Genomic DNA, 16,247 nt, shown 5'->3' with positions numbered 1-16,247 from the left:
CACGCGGGGATCCGCGGCGAGCGGAAAAAGGACGAGGGACGCACATGGCGTCGCCCTCCCCGGCCGGCATTCCCCCCCCCCCCCCCCCCCGCTCAGCCGCCTCCGCGTGGATTATTCATCAGACGCCGCACAAAGGGGTGCGGCGGGAATACCGCTCGTGTCGTTGCGTGCGGCGTGGGTGTGTGAGTGCGTGCGTGCTAAGGGGAGGGAGGGCGAAGAGAAAAAGGATGATGATGATGATGTTGTTGGGCGGGGGGGTCGCCACGGCAACGTTGTTGGAGCCAGCCGGGAGCGGCTACGCGATGACGGCGCTGCGGGAGTCGCGTCCTTCTCGTTGGAGGCTGCAATGAAAAGCAGTTTTGCTTTGAGGCATTTTGGGTAAGGAGGCGAAAGGGCGGGGGAAAGGGGGCGGGGCATATAAGTAGCTCTGACATCATCGTCATGGCTTCCGGCGCCGCTTTCTTTCTCACGCTCCTGCGCTGTTCATTCATAAAAAAAAACACAGCATAGTGCGTCACAAGGGCAGGAAAAGGGAGGAAGGCGGGGAGGATTTCGGGAGAGGGCATCGGCACAGGAGGAGGCCACAACCAAGCGCGCTTCAAGACGCCAAGTCCAAAAATAAAATGAAGACTTACACGATGAGCATCCAAGGTGCCCCGTTGTCACAGATTAGGAGTCAAAAAATGGCAGCGAGGATGAAGGCATCCGTTGGACGTCATAGCCGGTGGAATTGTCAGTGTGTGTGTGTGTGTGTGTGTGTGTGTGCGCATCAGGAGAAGCGTCAACACCTCCTCCTCCTCCTCCTTTTGCCTGAAGGGGGACAAACGCAGTGATGGTGTGTCATTGCGCTGCGACCCATACACACGAGGAACGGCGACAGAAGCCGCATGACAAACAAATCTGATCTTGCGACGAGTTTTTGGATGCCAACGTGCATGATTAGGAACATTGCGAGAGCGCCGACGGAAGTTTCTGCCTTTGTAAAGATCTCCCTTGCGTTTTGTGCGTCTACGACAGGGGTGGGCAATTATTTTTTTGCACACGGCCACATGAGAACCAGAAAATATTATGGAGGGGGCGGATCGAAAGGGTGAACTAAATTCGACATAATATTAATTGGATTTTTTTATTTAAAAAGCAGAATTTTGCATTTTTTGGCACGTTTTTTAAGAGTACATTATTCCGTCGTATCGAACGGGATTTGCTTGACGGGGCGCTACTGCGGGCTTCCACATCGTCTCCCCCTTCCTCCCTATGCTCTGCAACTTCAAGTAACTGCGCCACCTGGCGTTGAAATGCCTGTCATTAAGAGTCCAAATGAAATGAATGCAAGTCGTTGACATTGAACCGTAATTGCGTACCAACCTTCGGCGGGCCGGATTAAAAAGACCAACGGGCCGGATTTGGCCCGCGGGCCGTAGTTTGCCCACGCTTTGGTCTACGAAGTGGCCTCATTATGAGAAAAGATTTTTACGCGACTGCAACCGCAATAAAAATGAAAAATGAAGTGAAAATTAGACAAATGATGTCTAAATTTGGAATCAATATTGTATCAAATCTGTCCCAAAGTTTGTGTATTTGTGTGTGTGTGTGTGTGTGTTGTGGCTCCACGTTGCTCGGAGGCCATCTGGCAAGTCCATTATGGTTCTGCTTTAGTCATGCGTGACATCAGCGAGGCACAAATGAGACAACCTGTCCTGCAGCTCTGCTCTCTGGAAGCAGTGTGCCACCCCCTACTAGGTCAGCGCAAAGTAGCCGGTTAGCGGTCATGTGACACCCCCCCCACGGCGGCTCCGTGTTATTTGGACTGGAATCATATCAAAAGCGCGTCTGTGGGCAACGCACTGCTCCAATAACCCACTTGTCACAACGAGCGCAGGGCGAGCCGAGCCGAGGCGAGTCAAGCTGGCTCAAAGGAGGACAAGAACGGCCGAAGCGTCCCAGGAAATCACATCACGTCAGTGGAGATGAGAACAGCAATGTCAGCCAGGCCTTTTTTGTGTGTGTGTGTGTGGGGGGGGGGGGGGGGGGGGGGAAGGCGGGGGCTTGAACGGACAACTTCCGAGCCAACTTTACCAAAGTGACATGACTTGTTTTGTCACGCAAATCAGACGCCGGCTACTTTGAGCCACATGACTGAAAATCACGAGGAATGAAATTTACATGGGAATGTTCGTACAAGATCGCCGTCAGTGTTGATCTGAACAAGTATGAGAAGCATCCAAAACATTTGACACTGAACAAAGGCAGATTTACCGCACGATGTTAAGACAGCAAGATTAAGGCATTTAACGCGGCACTTCCTGTTTGAGCTTTTATTTTGAAACCTATTCACACCATTTCCGGTGCCGTGTTGAGCACACGGGGTGGAATCGAGTTCCAGTGTTGTTGTTTCTCATCGTTTAGTAAATTCTCGTGACAAAGGGAGGCCTTCAGTGCCAGATTTCACATCAACCGTTCACACTCAACAGTCACAAAATTTGGTCGGTGGCTGCTTGCGTAGGAATACAAAATCCATCGTGACTCGGAAGGTGTAAATTAATTCCTGTGTCAGAACATGCTAAGTACAAGCTCATCGCGCTGAAAAGATTCAGAATAATAAAAAGTGGGACTGTTTTGGCCTAAAAGATCACATTGTGACGCAAAATTAAAATCCCTATCAGGATCTTTCACACTAAAAACTAATCAATTAATGGTTTGTCGGGGGCGAATATGAGATCTTTTTTTATATAGATATAATTACTCCGCTTTTTTTGACATTGGCAAGAACTTCAAAAAGTCACCTCAGAGGTGTTGAGGGTTGGAGGACGCCGGGGAAGGTGGACGGGAGATGCCGGGGGGCAAAGGGAGGATCTTGTGCTTCCGGAGAAGATGGACCATCACGGTGTTGCACACGTTCTGCTCCTCCAGCATCTTGGAGCCGGCAGGAACGCTGGAAAGGGGGGGAGAAAAAGGCGAAACACCGCCATCTAGTGGAGGGGGTCGTGCACAGCAGAACCATGATTTGATTGTCCAGCGGGGTCTCGAGATCTGACGGACCCGGATGTGACCGTTGCCTTCAAGAAACTATTTTTGCTAAATTACTTTTTTGGGGATGTTATCGGCTTTTTTTCCCCCGCAGGCTAAAATCTAACAGAATCGTTTTAAATGAACATTAAAGCGGCAGCACTTCGTTTTTGGCGAAACGCCATCATGAATAAGTCATGCTAGCAATGTAGCAGCCTCGGCGAGATCGAGAAACGACTCGCAAGTGACCTGCCGGGTTAACGAAACATGAAATAAATGTATCAATCAATAAATTCAAAGTATGGACACGTTAGGATTTAATTCCACTGCTACTGGGCTCCTTTTATTGCGGCTGCCAGTATTCGAGACCGTTCAATGGTGCGAGAGGAGGTCGCCATAGCAACAAGGCCCCCCCCCCCCCGACGTCCAAGTGGCTGCTATTTTGTTGTAATTGCTTTCACATCATCAGTATGTGAATTCAAATGAGTCGAGACGACGCGTTCGGCTTGAAGTCATCAAAATCTCCAATGTGGCGTGTAAAAATAGAGCGGCTTCACGTGTTGACCTTCGCAATGGGTACACGAGGTGCAGACAAGACCAGCATGGTTGGGGGAACGTGAACCACGGCCGGTCGGCAAGACAGGTCAGGATGGCTTACGTAACAGTTTAAATTGGAAGTTTTTGTGACACAAATTACGCCTGCCACCATTTTAAGTGCCTCTGATTAACCCAGAGTAAAGTTCAAATGTTGTTGTGGGCCCTCACAACATGGCGGTCCATGAACCCGACAGCACCAGGCGGTTGAGAGACCCTCAGGATGCCACAAGTGAGGGAGCCCCGTGCTCATGCGTAACATGCGCCCTCCAACAACTTACTGAAAGATGCAAGGTCCAAAAACGGTGGCGAGGGTGTCCACCGTCATGTGATTCAATTGGCTGCAAGCCGCCACCTTGGAAAGGAAGTCGGCAAAGTACAACAGGACGGCGAGGTTGTCGTCCGGGATGCGGCAGAGGTGTTTTTTCAAGGCCAAGTTCAACTGGGCCTCGTCTGGATTGGCTACAGAGTAAAACATGAAACGGGACAAGAATGCGTCTTCATCAAGTCTTGACAATCATGTGATTTAATCTCGGGAATGTGAATTCATAATCGACTATTCGGCCCATTCCTCATGAAAACACCACCGGTGGTCCCCGATTGAGACATTTTGTAAAAGTCTCTGGTGGAATTGGCTAAAGCAGGATATGCACACCCACATACCAACAAGGGAATGGGAGTCAATACCGAAGTGACCTGAAGGTGGCACTGTTGCCAGACACAAATAGTGTCGCAGGCGGAATGATGTCAATATGCTGGAATGCTTTTCAGCGTTCGCAGGATGTTTTAGGAAAGGCAAAAGCTGAGGTGAGAAAATGAGTACGGAATCCAACACAGTGCAGCTCAGCGTCTGCCAAGCAGACATCACGGTTCTTCTCTTCTTTGTACAAAAGAAAAGCGGGATTTATTTAGCATCACATTCCCGAACTGCACCAAAAGTCAACTGAAGCAAACCAAGGTGCAAATGAATGGGATTTTTTTGTTTTGTTTTGTTTTGTGGATGCCCCTGTGGCACCACAGCGCCTCCTAAAGGTTGGTCTTGGCATTAGGACAAATATATACTTTACATACTAGTTGAACTGGCTTAAAAATAAACACCTGGCTGTAAATGGCATTTTTTGTGTGTTTTTGTTGCGAAGGCCGTGCCAGTTCGAGATTACCTCTGAAGCTCTGCACGAGATTTCTGCGTTGGTACTCGGGGACGATGGGGTCAGGCAGCTGTTGAAAGAAGAGCTTGAGGAGCGAAGCCACAGTGGGCACTTGCTCCAGCTCCAGATTGACTTTCTCGCCATGATCCAGCCGCCGTCTCAATTGGTGGATCTTCGCCACCGAGCCGCCCACGCGAAAAAGATCTTTGTAATCCATCGCTGACGACGAAAGAAAATGGAGTCACAAAATGGCGGGACAATTACTCACACAGAGTTAAGACGCGTCTCATAGGTTGTGCCCGGCGGTTACCGTTTTTCTCCAAGAACTCGACCATATCTCGTAAGACGAGCGGTACGCCGTGGATCATCTTCCCGTTTTGTCTCAGCGTCTGTAGGGAAATGCCAAACACACACGTGGGCGCCACTCCAGACTTTGAGACCCGGACAGGAGCGGTGAGATCCGGGTTGAAATGAAGACTGAACCATAGCCTTATTGCCGAAGACCTTTCACGCTGTCATGGGGAGAAGATGCAACAACGTGAATGGCCCGCTAGCACACAGAGCGATGACTGAACTGGACCTTCACAAAAAAACTACAAGCATTTGTCTTTCAATCAAAATTACAGCTGGTAATTTTGAAATGACTGACCGTTTGGATACCTCCAAATGCAGACGAATGTGGACATAAGCGACTGGAGTTTTACTTACGTAGAATAATGAAAGTTTTCCTCCCATGTTGCGGCCAGCCACATCCACTGGCACGTCAATCACTCGACTCTGTGGTTATTCGGGTTCTTTCCCTTCGTTTGCTGCCATTTGCTCTCAGAAAGGGTTGCCTAATGTAGGAAAAGCCCGGCTTTTCCATTCTATTTTGAATGCGTTCTTCAATTAATTATATCGCGAGACAGACATTTGGTTTCGATTAGGGACTAATTAATGAGGGCAGTTTTGGCTGTACGCCTCCTCTGCGCCGCCCACAAAAAAAAAACTATCGAAAAAAGACGAAGCAACATCCTGACTTGACGTTACTATCGCTAAAGAAGTAAGTAAGACACTTGAGCGTTTTAAAGGAAGGCAAATACTAAACTGAGTTTGAACAGAGCGTGCTTGTGTTGTGCTTTCTTTGTATCACGGGTCCGCGAGACGTCGGACGGAAATACCGGCGCGACGTTATGAACGCTTACAACTTCCGGGTTTCAGATGAAACGTAAATAATGACCTATCGTCGTTTTTTTGTGTGTTCTCGGTTCATCTACACGTAATGAATAGCGTTGCGTGATCAACTTATTTTAAAACTGGCGTCATGTCGACGCTTTCTTTGATCAACACTCGCGTTATCGAGGACAATCTTCTTCCGTGGTTGTCGACGTAGCCACGCCCACAATGCCCGTCACAGCAGCCTGGTTAGCATAATTTTGCATGTAAATAGGAATAAACCATGTTACTTGGGAGGGGGGGGGGGGATAAACGATTGTATCTAAAAAAAATACCCAAACTATTTTTAAACCACAATCACATACATTCAATCTGCACCAATAACTTACCCCCCAGTGCCGAAATAAGGTAACCAAAATATTAACAAGAATGTTTGGGAGATGTGGAAGGAAGGAAGCCCATTAAATTCAAAGCCCACGACCTGTCAACTGTGAGGTAAACATGCTTACAATTTAGAACTAATCCATCGTAAACGTTCATACAATAATCAAATAGCTCAACTCACCGACTGGTCTCCATCCGTACACTGCATAAAAGAAGCGCACAGTTGTCAAGACTTCAAAACATCTTTAATTGGCACAATGCATAGAAAATAACGCAACTGAAATAAATTACACACATATAAGTGTAAGAAAACGGGCATAACTGTCTATGCAAAGTCACTGTCCGTTGCATCGCATCTGTGCCCTATACTGTGCTCACAAACACCCCCCCCCAACCGCCTCAATAAAAAAAAAAAAACTTTACCTGCTACTGGAACTATTTTCAGTGGTCTCCTGAACAACATTCAAGTGATTTTCAAAGCCTACGTGTGATTGTATGTACACAGTTCTAACTTAAGACATGAATTACAGATCTACAGGCAGGTGGATATATATAAGTCACTAATACATCGGACTTAAACTAGTGCTAATACAAAAAAATATATAAAACAAAACATAAATGTGAGCATATACTAACATACACAACATATACAAAAAAAAATGCATGATGAAGGACCAGCCTGGTCAAAATAATCCCAAAAAGAGATTTGAAAAAAAAAGAAGACATTTTGCTTGCTGATCCTGAAAAAAATGATGCATTAGGTACAACTTGTACACTCCGGGCTAGTGTTTAAAAAAAAAAAAAATCAACAACATGGAAAAATACACATTGTAAAATGAATGCTTCTGGCGGTGTCAATCAATACTGAGCGTAATCTTTTTGGCAGAGCTCTTGTATTGGATCGCAATGGATTGTGCAAGTGTAGCTCATGTTGTGGTATTGGGGTTCGAAAAGTGACCAAAAACAAAAACAAAAACAAAAACAAAAACCAGACAAAGCAAGGCGTGTGCATTGTTCACACAGGCAGAACGTTTTGACAGGCATTAACGATCAGCGATGCTTTTGTCGTGTACGAGGTGGAATACAATACATACAAACACAAAACCTGTTGCTATTTCAGAATAGGAAAGAAGCTCAGTCGTCTCAATTCTTGAAGGTCTGGTTGTGCGTTTTCGGTGGTTTCAAGTTTTTGGGGTTTTTTTTTTTCCCACGGAGCCGAGATCATCGATTTGGACCGCCTCGTAAAATGAGGCTATAAAATAAAGAGACCGCCAGCTACGTCTGTGTTGTTCCATCAGCTGATGTGCAATGTGTGTTTGGCATGAACCTGAGAAATACAGGCGTGGTTTTTGGCAGGAAAGGCCAGTGTTTTCCGTGCTCGTAACACGGAACGGTTGCCGAGCGCTGCATCGAGGGGTGGTTCGTCTTCATGCTACGGATGCCACCTTGTCGCACTTGCCGGTGTACTGGACGTCCGGCCGGTCGTCGTCGTCGTCGTCGGGCGAGGGTTTCCTGCTGCGGCAAGGCAGCGTGAGCAGGGAGAGAACCAGCGCTCCCAGCAACACGCAGCCGCCACTGAAGTAGAACGCCAGGTCGTAAGACTGCGTCCAGTCAAAGAACCAGCCTGAAAAGTGATCAAAGGGCAAATAGCCGGTGAGGATTTCTGGAATTGGTCTGAGTTATCTATGCTGTATCATTAAAAAAATTTTTTTGTGATGTCGCGGGCCGAAACAAAATGGACGACGGGCCGCAAATGACCCGCATGCCGTAGTTTGGGCATCTACTGTCTTTTTGTCGCAGGAAGCGGGTCCAGTTGTGTGGATGAGTTCTTTGGGATTTCTGTCACTTGGCCCAAAGCAGGCCTCGTTTTTTTTTTTTTTAAATCGTTCCGTTACTTTTGCGGGTCAAGTTTCTTTGCGAATTCTGCCACGGGCACAGGACCAGGACTTTGTGCAAAATGGCCCGGTTCTTCGGTGGTTAGAGTACTTTGCGGGTAGGCTTGTCACTGCGAAAGCGGGTCTTTGGGAGCTCTGAGACCTGATCCCAAGGGAACCCAGTTCTTATTTTGACTTCATGTTCATCGTTTTGTTGTTTTTTTTGAACACGACTTACCGACAACGGGCGGTCCGAGCATGATGCCAAATCCTCCAAAGAACATGACGATCCCGTGGGCTTGCGTGAGCTTGTCCAAGCCGACGGTCTTCGTGGTCACGTAGGACGTGATGGACCAGTTTCCCGAGAAGAAGCCCAGGACGGCGGTGAGGATCTGCAGCCCCAAGTAGCTTTGAACGACGGGGATGAGCAAGAGCGCCACGCCTCCGGCGAACATGGTGAAGGCGTACAGGTACATGCTGTTGATCCAGCTGATGTCCACCAGGATCCCCAGCGCCAGCTTGCCCACGCAGGTGGCGATGGCGCCGATGGAGACCAGGGGGATGACGGCGACCTCTTCGACGAGTCCCTGGCTCTGCGCCACGTCCTCGATTAAGAGCACCGGAGGGAAGGCTCCCAGGCTGAACAGGAAGACGCCGATGCAGAAGGCCACCATGGCTTGGTTTTGCAGCAGCTCGTACATGGAGCTCATGTACGAGGAGTAGGCCCGCCTCTTTTTCTTGATGACTTTCATGAGGCCCAGCCGAGCCAGGAAGCCGCCGGGCTTCTTCTCGCCGGCGTCCATGCCGTCGATGGCGATGAGGAGCTCCTTCCCCATCAGGCTTTTGTCCTGGGGGGACGTCGCGGAACCCGGCGCCATCTTCAGCTCGTCCGGCCGGGGCTTTTCGAGGAGCTGCCGCTCCGTGTTGCGTTCCAGGGCCGCCCGCCGTTTGAGGTAGTAGCCCGGCATGTCGAGGGGCCTCATGAAGCCGGCGCAGGCCATGAGGTTGAGCGCCAACGCGCCGATGATCAGGAGGCAGCCGTCCAGGCCGTACAGCACGATCAGCTCGTTCTGAGCCGTGGCGTAGATGAAGGCTCCGACGCTGGTGCCTGGACGAGAGGCAGCCGCAATCTTATAAGTTCGAGAAGAGAGACGACGATTCCATCGCGTTTGTCCTCGTTCGGCGGCGTTTGGGCAAGTGGAATAATAAATATTATATTTATAATAATAAATCCATACATTTATTTATAATTATATTTGTAATAATAAAGATAATAAATATATTTATATTATATTATATTTATAATAGTATTATAATAGTATATATTATATATTTATAATAATATATTTATAATATTTATAATAATAAATAAATACATTTATTTATTTCGCTCTTGTAGTTCTGTACAGATAAAAGAAAAGACAAACTTTGTTTATTTAAATTATTACACAATATTTAGTGATTTTTTAATTTTTTTTGCACATGACAAATACTCCAGATATATTTAAAAAACTAATACTAAAACTAAGCATTTTCCAAAAATAAAAACTACTAAAAATGACCAAATTTGCTTTAAAAAAAAAATCCAAGTCAAACTGAAACAAAAATGAACTCTAATGAAAAATCCTCAACTATTGTAACACTGAAGTCAACTGACCCGAGGTCGGCTCATGACAACAGAGAGTGACCCGAATTAATTTGGCTCTGCTGAAGCTCAAACCGTCGTGACCATCTCCCTCATTCCTATAGCTCGAGTACCTCGAAAAATAATGAGGAACGAATATAAAAAAAAGAAAAACGTGAAAGGCACAGCAGCTTCCATAACGTCCTTATCGCCCTCAATCAAGCAGTAAGCATGCAGAACTCAAGAGCGGCAAGGGGGAGGCGCGAGCAGTACCTGTGGTGACGATGCCGAGGGCGAGGCCGCGTCTCTTGTCAAAATACTGACAGGTGATTGTCAAGGTGGCTGCGTAGACCAGACCGCAACCCAGACCTATGTGAGGTGGAGACATAAAAACAGGCAGAGACGTGAGAGCAATTTCGACATGTTTATTACATGTGTTTATTACATGTTTATTACAAGCTTGACATGCGCCATTTCTGGAGAAATTGGCGTGTGGCGGCTAAAAGGCTGAATGGAGAAAAAAAAATATGGAAACATGTGGAATGATTTAGAAAGATCTGGAATCTGAAAGAAATTAGAATAGAAAAGATCTGTTTTTTGTTTTTTAATGTGTCATTGGGAAGGAATTTGTCCTTTTTTTTGTGGGGCGCAGAAATTTTGGCATGTTTACAGTCATTCCCAGGCTGAACTGAACATTTTGGGAATAGGAATGATTGTGAATCGGTTTTGTTGAGTGTGTCATCGTGAATGAAGAGAGATTTTGGATTATAGCGGTCACGTTTTTGGTGACTTTTTGGTGCGTGGGAATTTTTGGCGTGTTCAAAATGATTCCCAAGTCGAATTGAATGCGCTGTGTTTTTTTGTTTTTGGTGCCCCGTTGCAAACGAATGTGCAATTTTTGGTTGAGAATGTACAATTTGGGCAAAACTCGAAAATTTTTGGAATGAGTCATTTAATACGCCGCATGACAAGATTTTTGGGGCAATCTGTTGCCATCGGAATAATGTGAAATCGGGTGAATTACGTGGAAAGATTATGCACACCAAAAAGGAGGGTACAACACAATATATAAATATTATATATTAAATATATGTATAATATAAAATATACGTAAATGGTATACTTTCCGATCATGTTTACGATATACGGCATTGCTGTGCGAAATCCATACGCATAATAATAATAATAATAATAATACATTTTATTTGTGGGCGCCTTTCTAGAAACTCAAGGACACCTTACAACAAGCAGTTAAAATCACGAGTACAATGTTAAAAAACTACATCAAATAAGATAAGAAAAAAATACAACAAAATAAATAAATAAAACAATGGCTTTATGGTCTGAGTGAATAGGCTTGTCGAAACAGATGTGTTTTGAGGCGGGATTTGAAATGTGTTAATGAGGCTGTATTACGAAGGTCAGCGGGGAGTGAGTTCCATAGCTGGGGAGCAGAGCGACTGAAGGCTCTATTTCCCATGGTGACGAGGCGAGCAGGGGGGACAGAGAGGAGGACAGAGGAGGAGGAACGAAGAGAGCGGACAGGCGTAGGAATATGGATGAGGTCAGATAGGTATGGAGGGGCTAGGTCATGAATGGATTTGAATGTGAGTAGCAGGATTTTATATTGAATGCGGTGTAAAATGGGAAGCCAGTGGAGATGTTGGAGGACAGGTGTAATATGGTTTATGTATGGCGTGAGTGTGATAATGCGGGCGGCTGAATTTTGGACCAGCTGAAGCTTATGGAGGGTTTTTTGAGGGAGACCAAACAGAAGGGAATTACAGTAATCGAGTCGCGAGGTGACGAGGGTGTGTACAAGTATAGCAGTGGACTGAGGAGTGAGAGAAGAGCGGAGCCGGTGGATGTTTCGAAGATGATAATATGCAGAACGAGTGATGTGGTTGATATGTGAGGTGAAGGAGAGGGTGCTATCAAGGATGACACCCAGACTCTTGACCTGAGGGGAGGGGGAGATGGAAGAGCTTTCGAAGGGAATGGAGAAGTTGTTTATTTTGTTTAGATTGGATTTAGTGCCTATAAGGAGGAATTCAGTTTTATTGCTATTCAGTTTGAGGAAATTTGAGGTGAACCAAGATTTTAATTCCTGCAGGCAGTTGGTTAGGGAGGATGGTGGAAGTACGGTATTAGGTTTGGTAGAGATGTAGAGCTGGGTGTCATCCGCGTAGCAATGAAAATGAATGTGATGTTTCCTGAAGATATTACCCACGGGAAGAAGATAGATTAGAAATAGAGCATGAGGCGCATGAGGCGCATGAGGCGCTTATACGACGGCTAGCTGCAAAAAACGGCGCAATGCGCGCACGAGGAGCCATTTTCTGTAAATTTAAACACTTTATTCTGTAAATAAACGAGCGTCCTGAAAATACGCATGGTGTCGTCCACCCAGCCGAAAATTCAAGCCGCAAATGTTCTTTTGTCAGTCATATGATGTCAAACAAGTGCTTCCAGAGTGCCTGTCACGAGCTGTAATCAGCTCCCGCGTGACATCATTGAAGCCGTTTCCAGCGATTATCCAACTCGCTAATATTCCAGAGCGTTTGAAAAGGAGAAGAAGAAGAAGAAGCTTAGGCCACGCATGTGAGCGCCTTGACATCAAAGGCTTACCGACGACAATGCCGTAGGAGAAGATAAGGAACTGGACGTTGGGAGCGAAGGCACTGAGCATCAGGCCGCCGGCCACCATGACGCCGCTAAAGATGGTGACGGGGCGAGCGCCGAAGTTGTCCACGCAGGCGCTGCACACGGGACCTACGCAGAGAGACGGGGGAGAGGGGCGGGGGGGGGGGGTTTATGTCGTTTCATTATGGAGGCAAAAGGAACCTTACAGAAGTGCTGACAAATCTTTCTGAAGAAGCCAAAGAAAAAGCCCCCCCCCCCGAGGACCAAAAGATCTTGGCACTCCCCAAAGTTTTTTTGATCCAGAGATGGATGAAATGGATTTTTCCTTTGTATTTTTTTAATATATCCACACACAAACACACACACGTACATACATACATGGTCATATTCTTTATCCTCTGCATCGAGAGACTGCTCTAAAAGTGCTTGCATTTATCAAGAAACTATCAAAATTTTGCACACTTGGCATTCTACAAATTAAAGCAGACAACTTCCTGGAAGGAAGTTTTTATTTTTTCATTGTGCAGTCGTTTTGCATTTATTTTCCTTGTCAGTTTCATCTTTGGCTGCGACTTGCTGACTGTTTGACCCCGCGTTGACATTTTGGTTCCAAATATGTATTTGCATCAGTGCTTCTCCTTTTGTTCCACCCCCCCCACCCCCCCACCACTTCCGTGTGGTTCAAAAAGCAATCTTCTCACTCCCCCTTGTTTGCTTTTCCATGTCAATCTCAATGGCGGCGGCTCAGCTCCAGCCAGGGAGCCACTAAGTGCTCCTCAAATGGCTCAGCGCCATCATTTTTAATGCCCCCCCACCCCCACCCTCCAAGCGTCCGTCGTCTGCTTTATCAACAAGCGGAAGGAAACAAGGTCGGGTGTAAAGGTTTTAGTCTACTGTCAGAAACAAAGCTCCAGTGCTTAAATTTTGCCCCCCCCCCTCGCCCCCACCCAAAATTCGGATTGTTTTAATGAGTGTTTAATGACGCGTTTATTTTTCAAAAGTGCTTTGTTTTAGTTTAGGCTTTATTGCTATGATTCAATTTTTTTTTAAAAACAGGTTTTATTTGTTGAGTTAAGAATATCAAAAAAGATCACGAGGAGTAGCGCACAACAAAGTCAACACCAATTTCCGAACAACGGTTTGACCTTAATTCGAGTTCATTTAAAAACAACCCTGCAAGCTCAGGTTTGCTGAATGTTCATTACAAAGTCAAACGCTAATAACATTTTCACTTTAATTACATTTAGTCCATTTTATACATGTATGAAGCGGTTTTAGTTCGTCAATTATTCAGTGCCAGGAAGTTGCTCTCAGTTTGGAAAAGAGTGCTGATCCTTGCCTTACAGCAGGCATGTCCAAAGTCCGGCCCGGGGGCCAAATCCGGCCCGCGGTCGAATTTCATCCGGCCCTCGGCCCCTGTCATAAAATCAGTGCCGTCTGGCCCGCAGGTTGGGCGCAATGGAACACGTGTTGCATTGACTGAGGTCTCGTAGACTGGTGAGTGATGTTTCATAGAGTACTGCTTCCCTCTAGTGGCTAAATGAGTAATAGCATTCACTAAAGGAGTAATAGCATTTAGACACTAGAGGGCATCACTCACGAGTTAACAAGACATCACTCCGTGTTTATATTGACTGATATGTCATATTTCAAATTCCTGTTTCAAATGAACCAAAAGAAATTCTTAAGATTGTTGAAATTAAAATAAAAATGGAAATGTGAAACAGACTGGCTTACTAAAATTTGTTGAACAATATTGTTGTTCAATGTAAAGAATGTCAGCCAAGGTCGGCCCCCAGACATTTTACCACATAAAATCTGGCCCCCTTGGCAAAAAGTTTGGACACCCCCACCTTACAGTAACGACTGAATGAAGTGCTGCTGCCACGAGTGAAAATTCTTTGATTGTCCTTTTTTGTTCCTCATTTCCCGAGCTTTATGATAGTGATGTACTGACCGCTAGATCATTATAGCTTTTTTTTTTTTTTGCCAGTGATGTTGCAAAATAATGCAAACAACGTATAAGAATCAGCAATCACAAGCACAAAATTGTTCCGGGAATCTATTTCAAACTCAGCGGACTTCGCATTGGACTAAGGCGAGCGACTGCGCGGTACTCACTAGCAATGAGGCCCACTCCGGCCACCAGGGAGCCCACCCAGGCCGTCAGGCCCTTGCCCTCCTGGAAGGCGTGCAGCCACTCCGGGTAGAGGACGCCCACCGACTGCGGGGAGCCGTAAGCCAGCAGCTGGGCCAGGAAGGAGGCCACCACGATCGCCCACCCCCAGCCGCCGTCCAGCGCTCTGGAAGCCATGTCGGCGATGATGTTGCCGCTGCCCGCCGGGTGAGGAAGTGGCTACCTGTGTGTGTGTGGCCAAATAAGATAAGATATCCTTTATTCGTCCCACACTGGGGAAATTTACAAATCAAAATCGAGATGAACTCTTTCAGTTACAGTGGTTTCAAGCTAGGTTAAGCTTTCAAGGCACATATCAGGTCCTCCTGGAATGTTTCAAGAGCTTGGTTTGAAGGCAGGATTAGGCTTTCGAGTAGGGATGAATGAGTGAGCACCAAAATTAGGTGTCACTACCGGGCTGAAAACAGCATTATTTTAAGATGTTGTGTACTTAAGGAGGCTCCCGATATTAGCCACTTATTCATAAGGGCAAAAAAAAAAAAAAAAAAAAAAAAATCGGACTCCTCTTCAGTAGTTGCCACTATACCGCAACAGGAAATCGATCATTAAAAAAGGAACGTTTTTAATGATCCAACAAAGTTTCACCTTTGTGTTGAATTTAATTTTAGCTATCAAAAGTACGACAGGTGTCGTTACTCATACCGGAATAGGTTCTGGTTTTATAGTTTGGGTTTTGAATTATGGTTTCAAGCTAGGGATAGGATTGCAAAATAGGGTTCATAGGCCGGGTCAGGGTGAGGGTTGTCAGAACCGGGTGTGGGGATTTCGAATAAGGGTTAAAGTATGAAGACAGATTTTGAGTTTTCAAAATAGGCTTGGTGCTTTGATTCAAGAGTGAAGGTTTCAAAAGCAGCGTAAGAAACTTGGAAGTCGCAGCGTGCTTACTTCCATCCTTCCTCCAAATCAATTGTTTGGAAAAAGCGTCGGCCTACTTTTGCTCCCAGCCCCGGTTCGTGAACGCACCACTGCAGCAGCAACATCAGCAGCGTTCAGCCTTCAGGCGAGCTTTGTTGACAACGCAAAGACAAAACAGCGCCGGGCTCTCTTGTCCTTTTGTCACGGTTCGTCAGATTACAGCGAAAGACAACGCACGAGAGACTTCCGGGCACGCGAATAGAAAGATGTTTTTTTTTCTTCTCCCCCCCCCCTTGTGGCTTTGTTTTGTTTTGAAGAATCCACGTCGGCACTCACCTCAACAGCGGCCGCTGCTAGCGGTGGCGATACGCGCTCGTTCGCGGCAACTTTCCATGTAGGATGGAGCCTCCCGGATGGGGAAACGACCTGCGCTTTTGTAGTAGGGGGGGGGGGGGGGGGGGGGACAAACCACCTCGCCGTTATTTTGGGTGACGTCTAGTAGAGGAGGTGTCAACTGGAGGCCGAGCATCAGCGCACTGCGCCTCCGCCTTTCTCCTCCCTCCTTCATTTTCTCGTTTTGTGGCCGCTGTGTGGCCGGCGAGCAAACCGGTTCGAAGCTGTTCTCGCCGGCCGCCAGGAGCGCGGCTAACCGTAAGCACGAGGATGCCGTTTTTTTTTTTAATGAGTCAGGCACGACACACCTGCTTTTGCAAATAATGAATGATTAATATCGGCCTGATAGTCGACCGAAAATGTTAAAGGGGTGG

The 16,247-nt window shown here is 46.5% G+C and overlaps 2 protein-coding genes across 2 annotated transcripts; both read right to left on the bottom strand.

Moving 5' to 3' along the window:
• Nucleotides 1-467: 467 nt before the first annotated feature.
• On the bottom strand, nucleotides 468-6,114 carry LOC127610057 (protein FAM13A-like). The gene is made up of 6 exons (XM_052079787.1): nucleotides 5,457-6,114; nucleotides 5,059-5,260; nucleotides 4,761-4,967; nucleotides 3,882-4,062; nucleotides 2,771-2,932; nucleotides 468-794 (listed from the first exon to the last, which is right to left on the bottom strand). Exons 1-5 carry the CDS (start codon nucleotides 5,481-5,483, stop codon nucleotides 2,785-2,787), a joined length of 765 nt encoding a protein of 254 aa, XP_051935747.1. The 5' UTR covers nucleotides 5,484-6,114; the 3' UTR covers nucleotides 468-794; nucleotides 2,771-2,784.
• Nucleotides 6,115-7,706: 1,592 nt separating this feature from the next.
• On the bottom strand, nucleotides 7,707-16,159 carry LOC127610043 (monocarboxylate transporter 9-like). Its single transcript, XM_052079760.1, has 6 exons — nucleotides 15,817-16,159; nucleotides 14,550-14,788; nucleotides 12,414-12,557; nucleotides 10,059-10,154; nucleotides 8,400-9,269; nucleotides 7,707-7,911 (listed from the first exon to the last, which is right to left on the bottom strand). Exons 2-6 carry the CDS (start codon nucleotides 14,740-14,742, stop codon nucleotides 7,715-7,717), a joined length of 1,500 nt encoding a protein of 499 aa, XP_051935720.1. The 5' UTR covers nucleotides 14,743-14,788; nucleotides 15,817-16,159; the 3' UTR covers nucleotides 7,707-7,714.
• Between the last annotated feature and the right edge of the window lie 88 nt (nucleotides 16,160-16,247).

This window comes from Hippocampus zosterae, chromosome 11, assembly GCF_025434085.1.
Source record: "Hippocampus zosterae strain Florida chromosome 11, ASM2543408v3, whole genome shotgun sequence".
Lineage (NCBI taxonomy): Eukaryota > Metazoa > Chordata > Actinopteri > Syngnathiformes > Syngnathidae > Hippocampus > Hippocampus zosterae.
This window is presented reverse-complemented; position numbering and strand designations above follow the sequence as displayed.

Excerpts from the sequence above, each read along its gene's own strand:
- LOC127610043 (XM_052079760.1), bottom strand. The coding sequence starts at position 14,742 with ATGGCTTCCAGAGCGCTGGACGGCGGCTGGGGGTGGGCGATCGTGGTG. Across the intron at positions 9,270-10,058 it reads CCTCGGCATCGTCACCACAG|GCACCAGCGTCGGAGCCTTC; the intron begins GTACTGCTCGCG and ends CCTCTCGTCCAG. Across the intron at positions 7,912-8,399 it reads GCTCGGACCGCCCGTTGTCG|GCTGGTTCTTTGACTGGACG; the intron begins GTAAGTCGTGTT and ends ATCACTTTTCAG.
- LOC127610057 (XM_052079787.1), bottom strand. The coding sequence starts at position 5,483 with ATGGGAGGAAAACTTTCATTATTCTAC. Across the intron at positions 4,968-5,058 it reads CGAGTTCTTGGAGAAAAACG|CGATGGATTACAAAGATCTT; the intron begins GTAACCGCCGGG and ends TTTCGTCGTCAG. Across the intron at positions 2,933-3,881 it reads TTTGGACCTTGCATCTTTCA|CGTTCCTGCCGGCTCCAAGA; the intron begins GTAAGTTGTTGG and ends CCCCCTTTCCAG.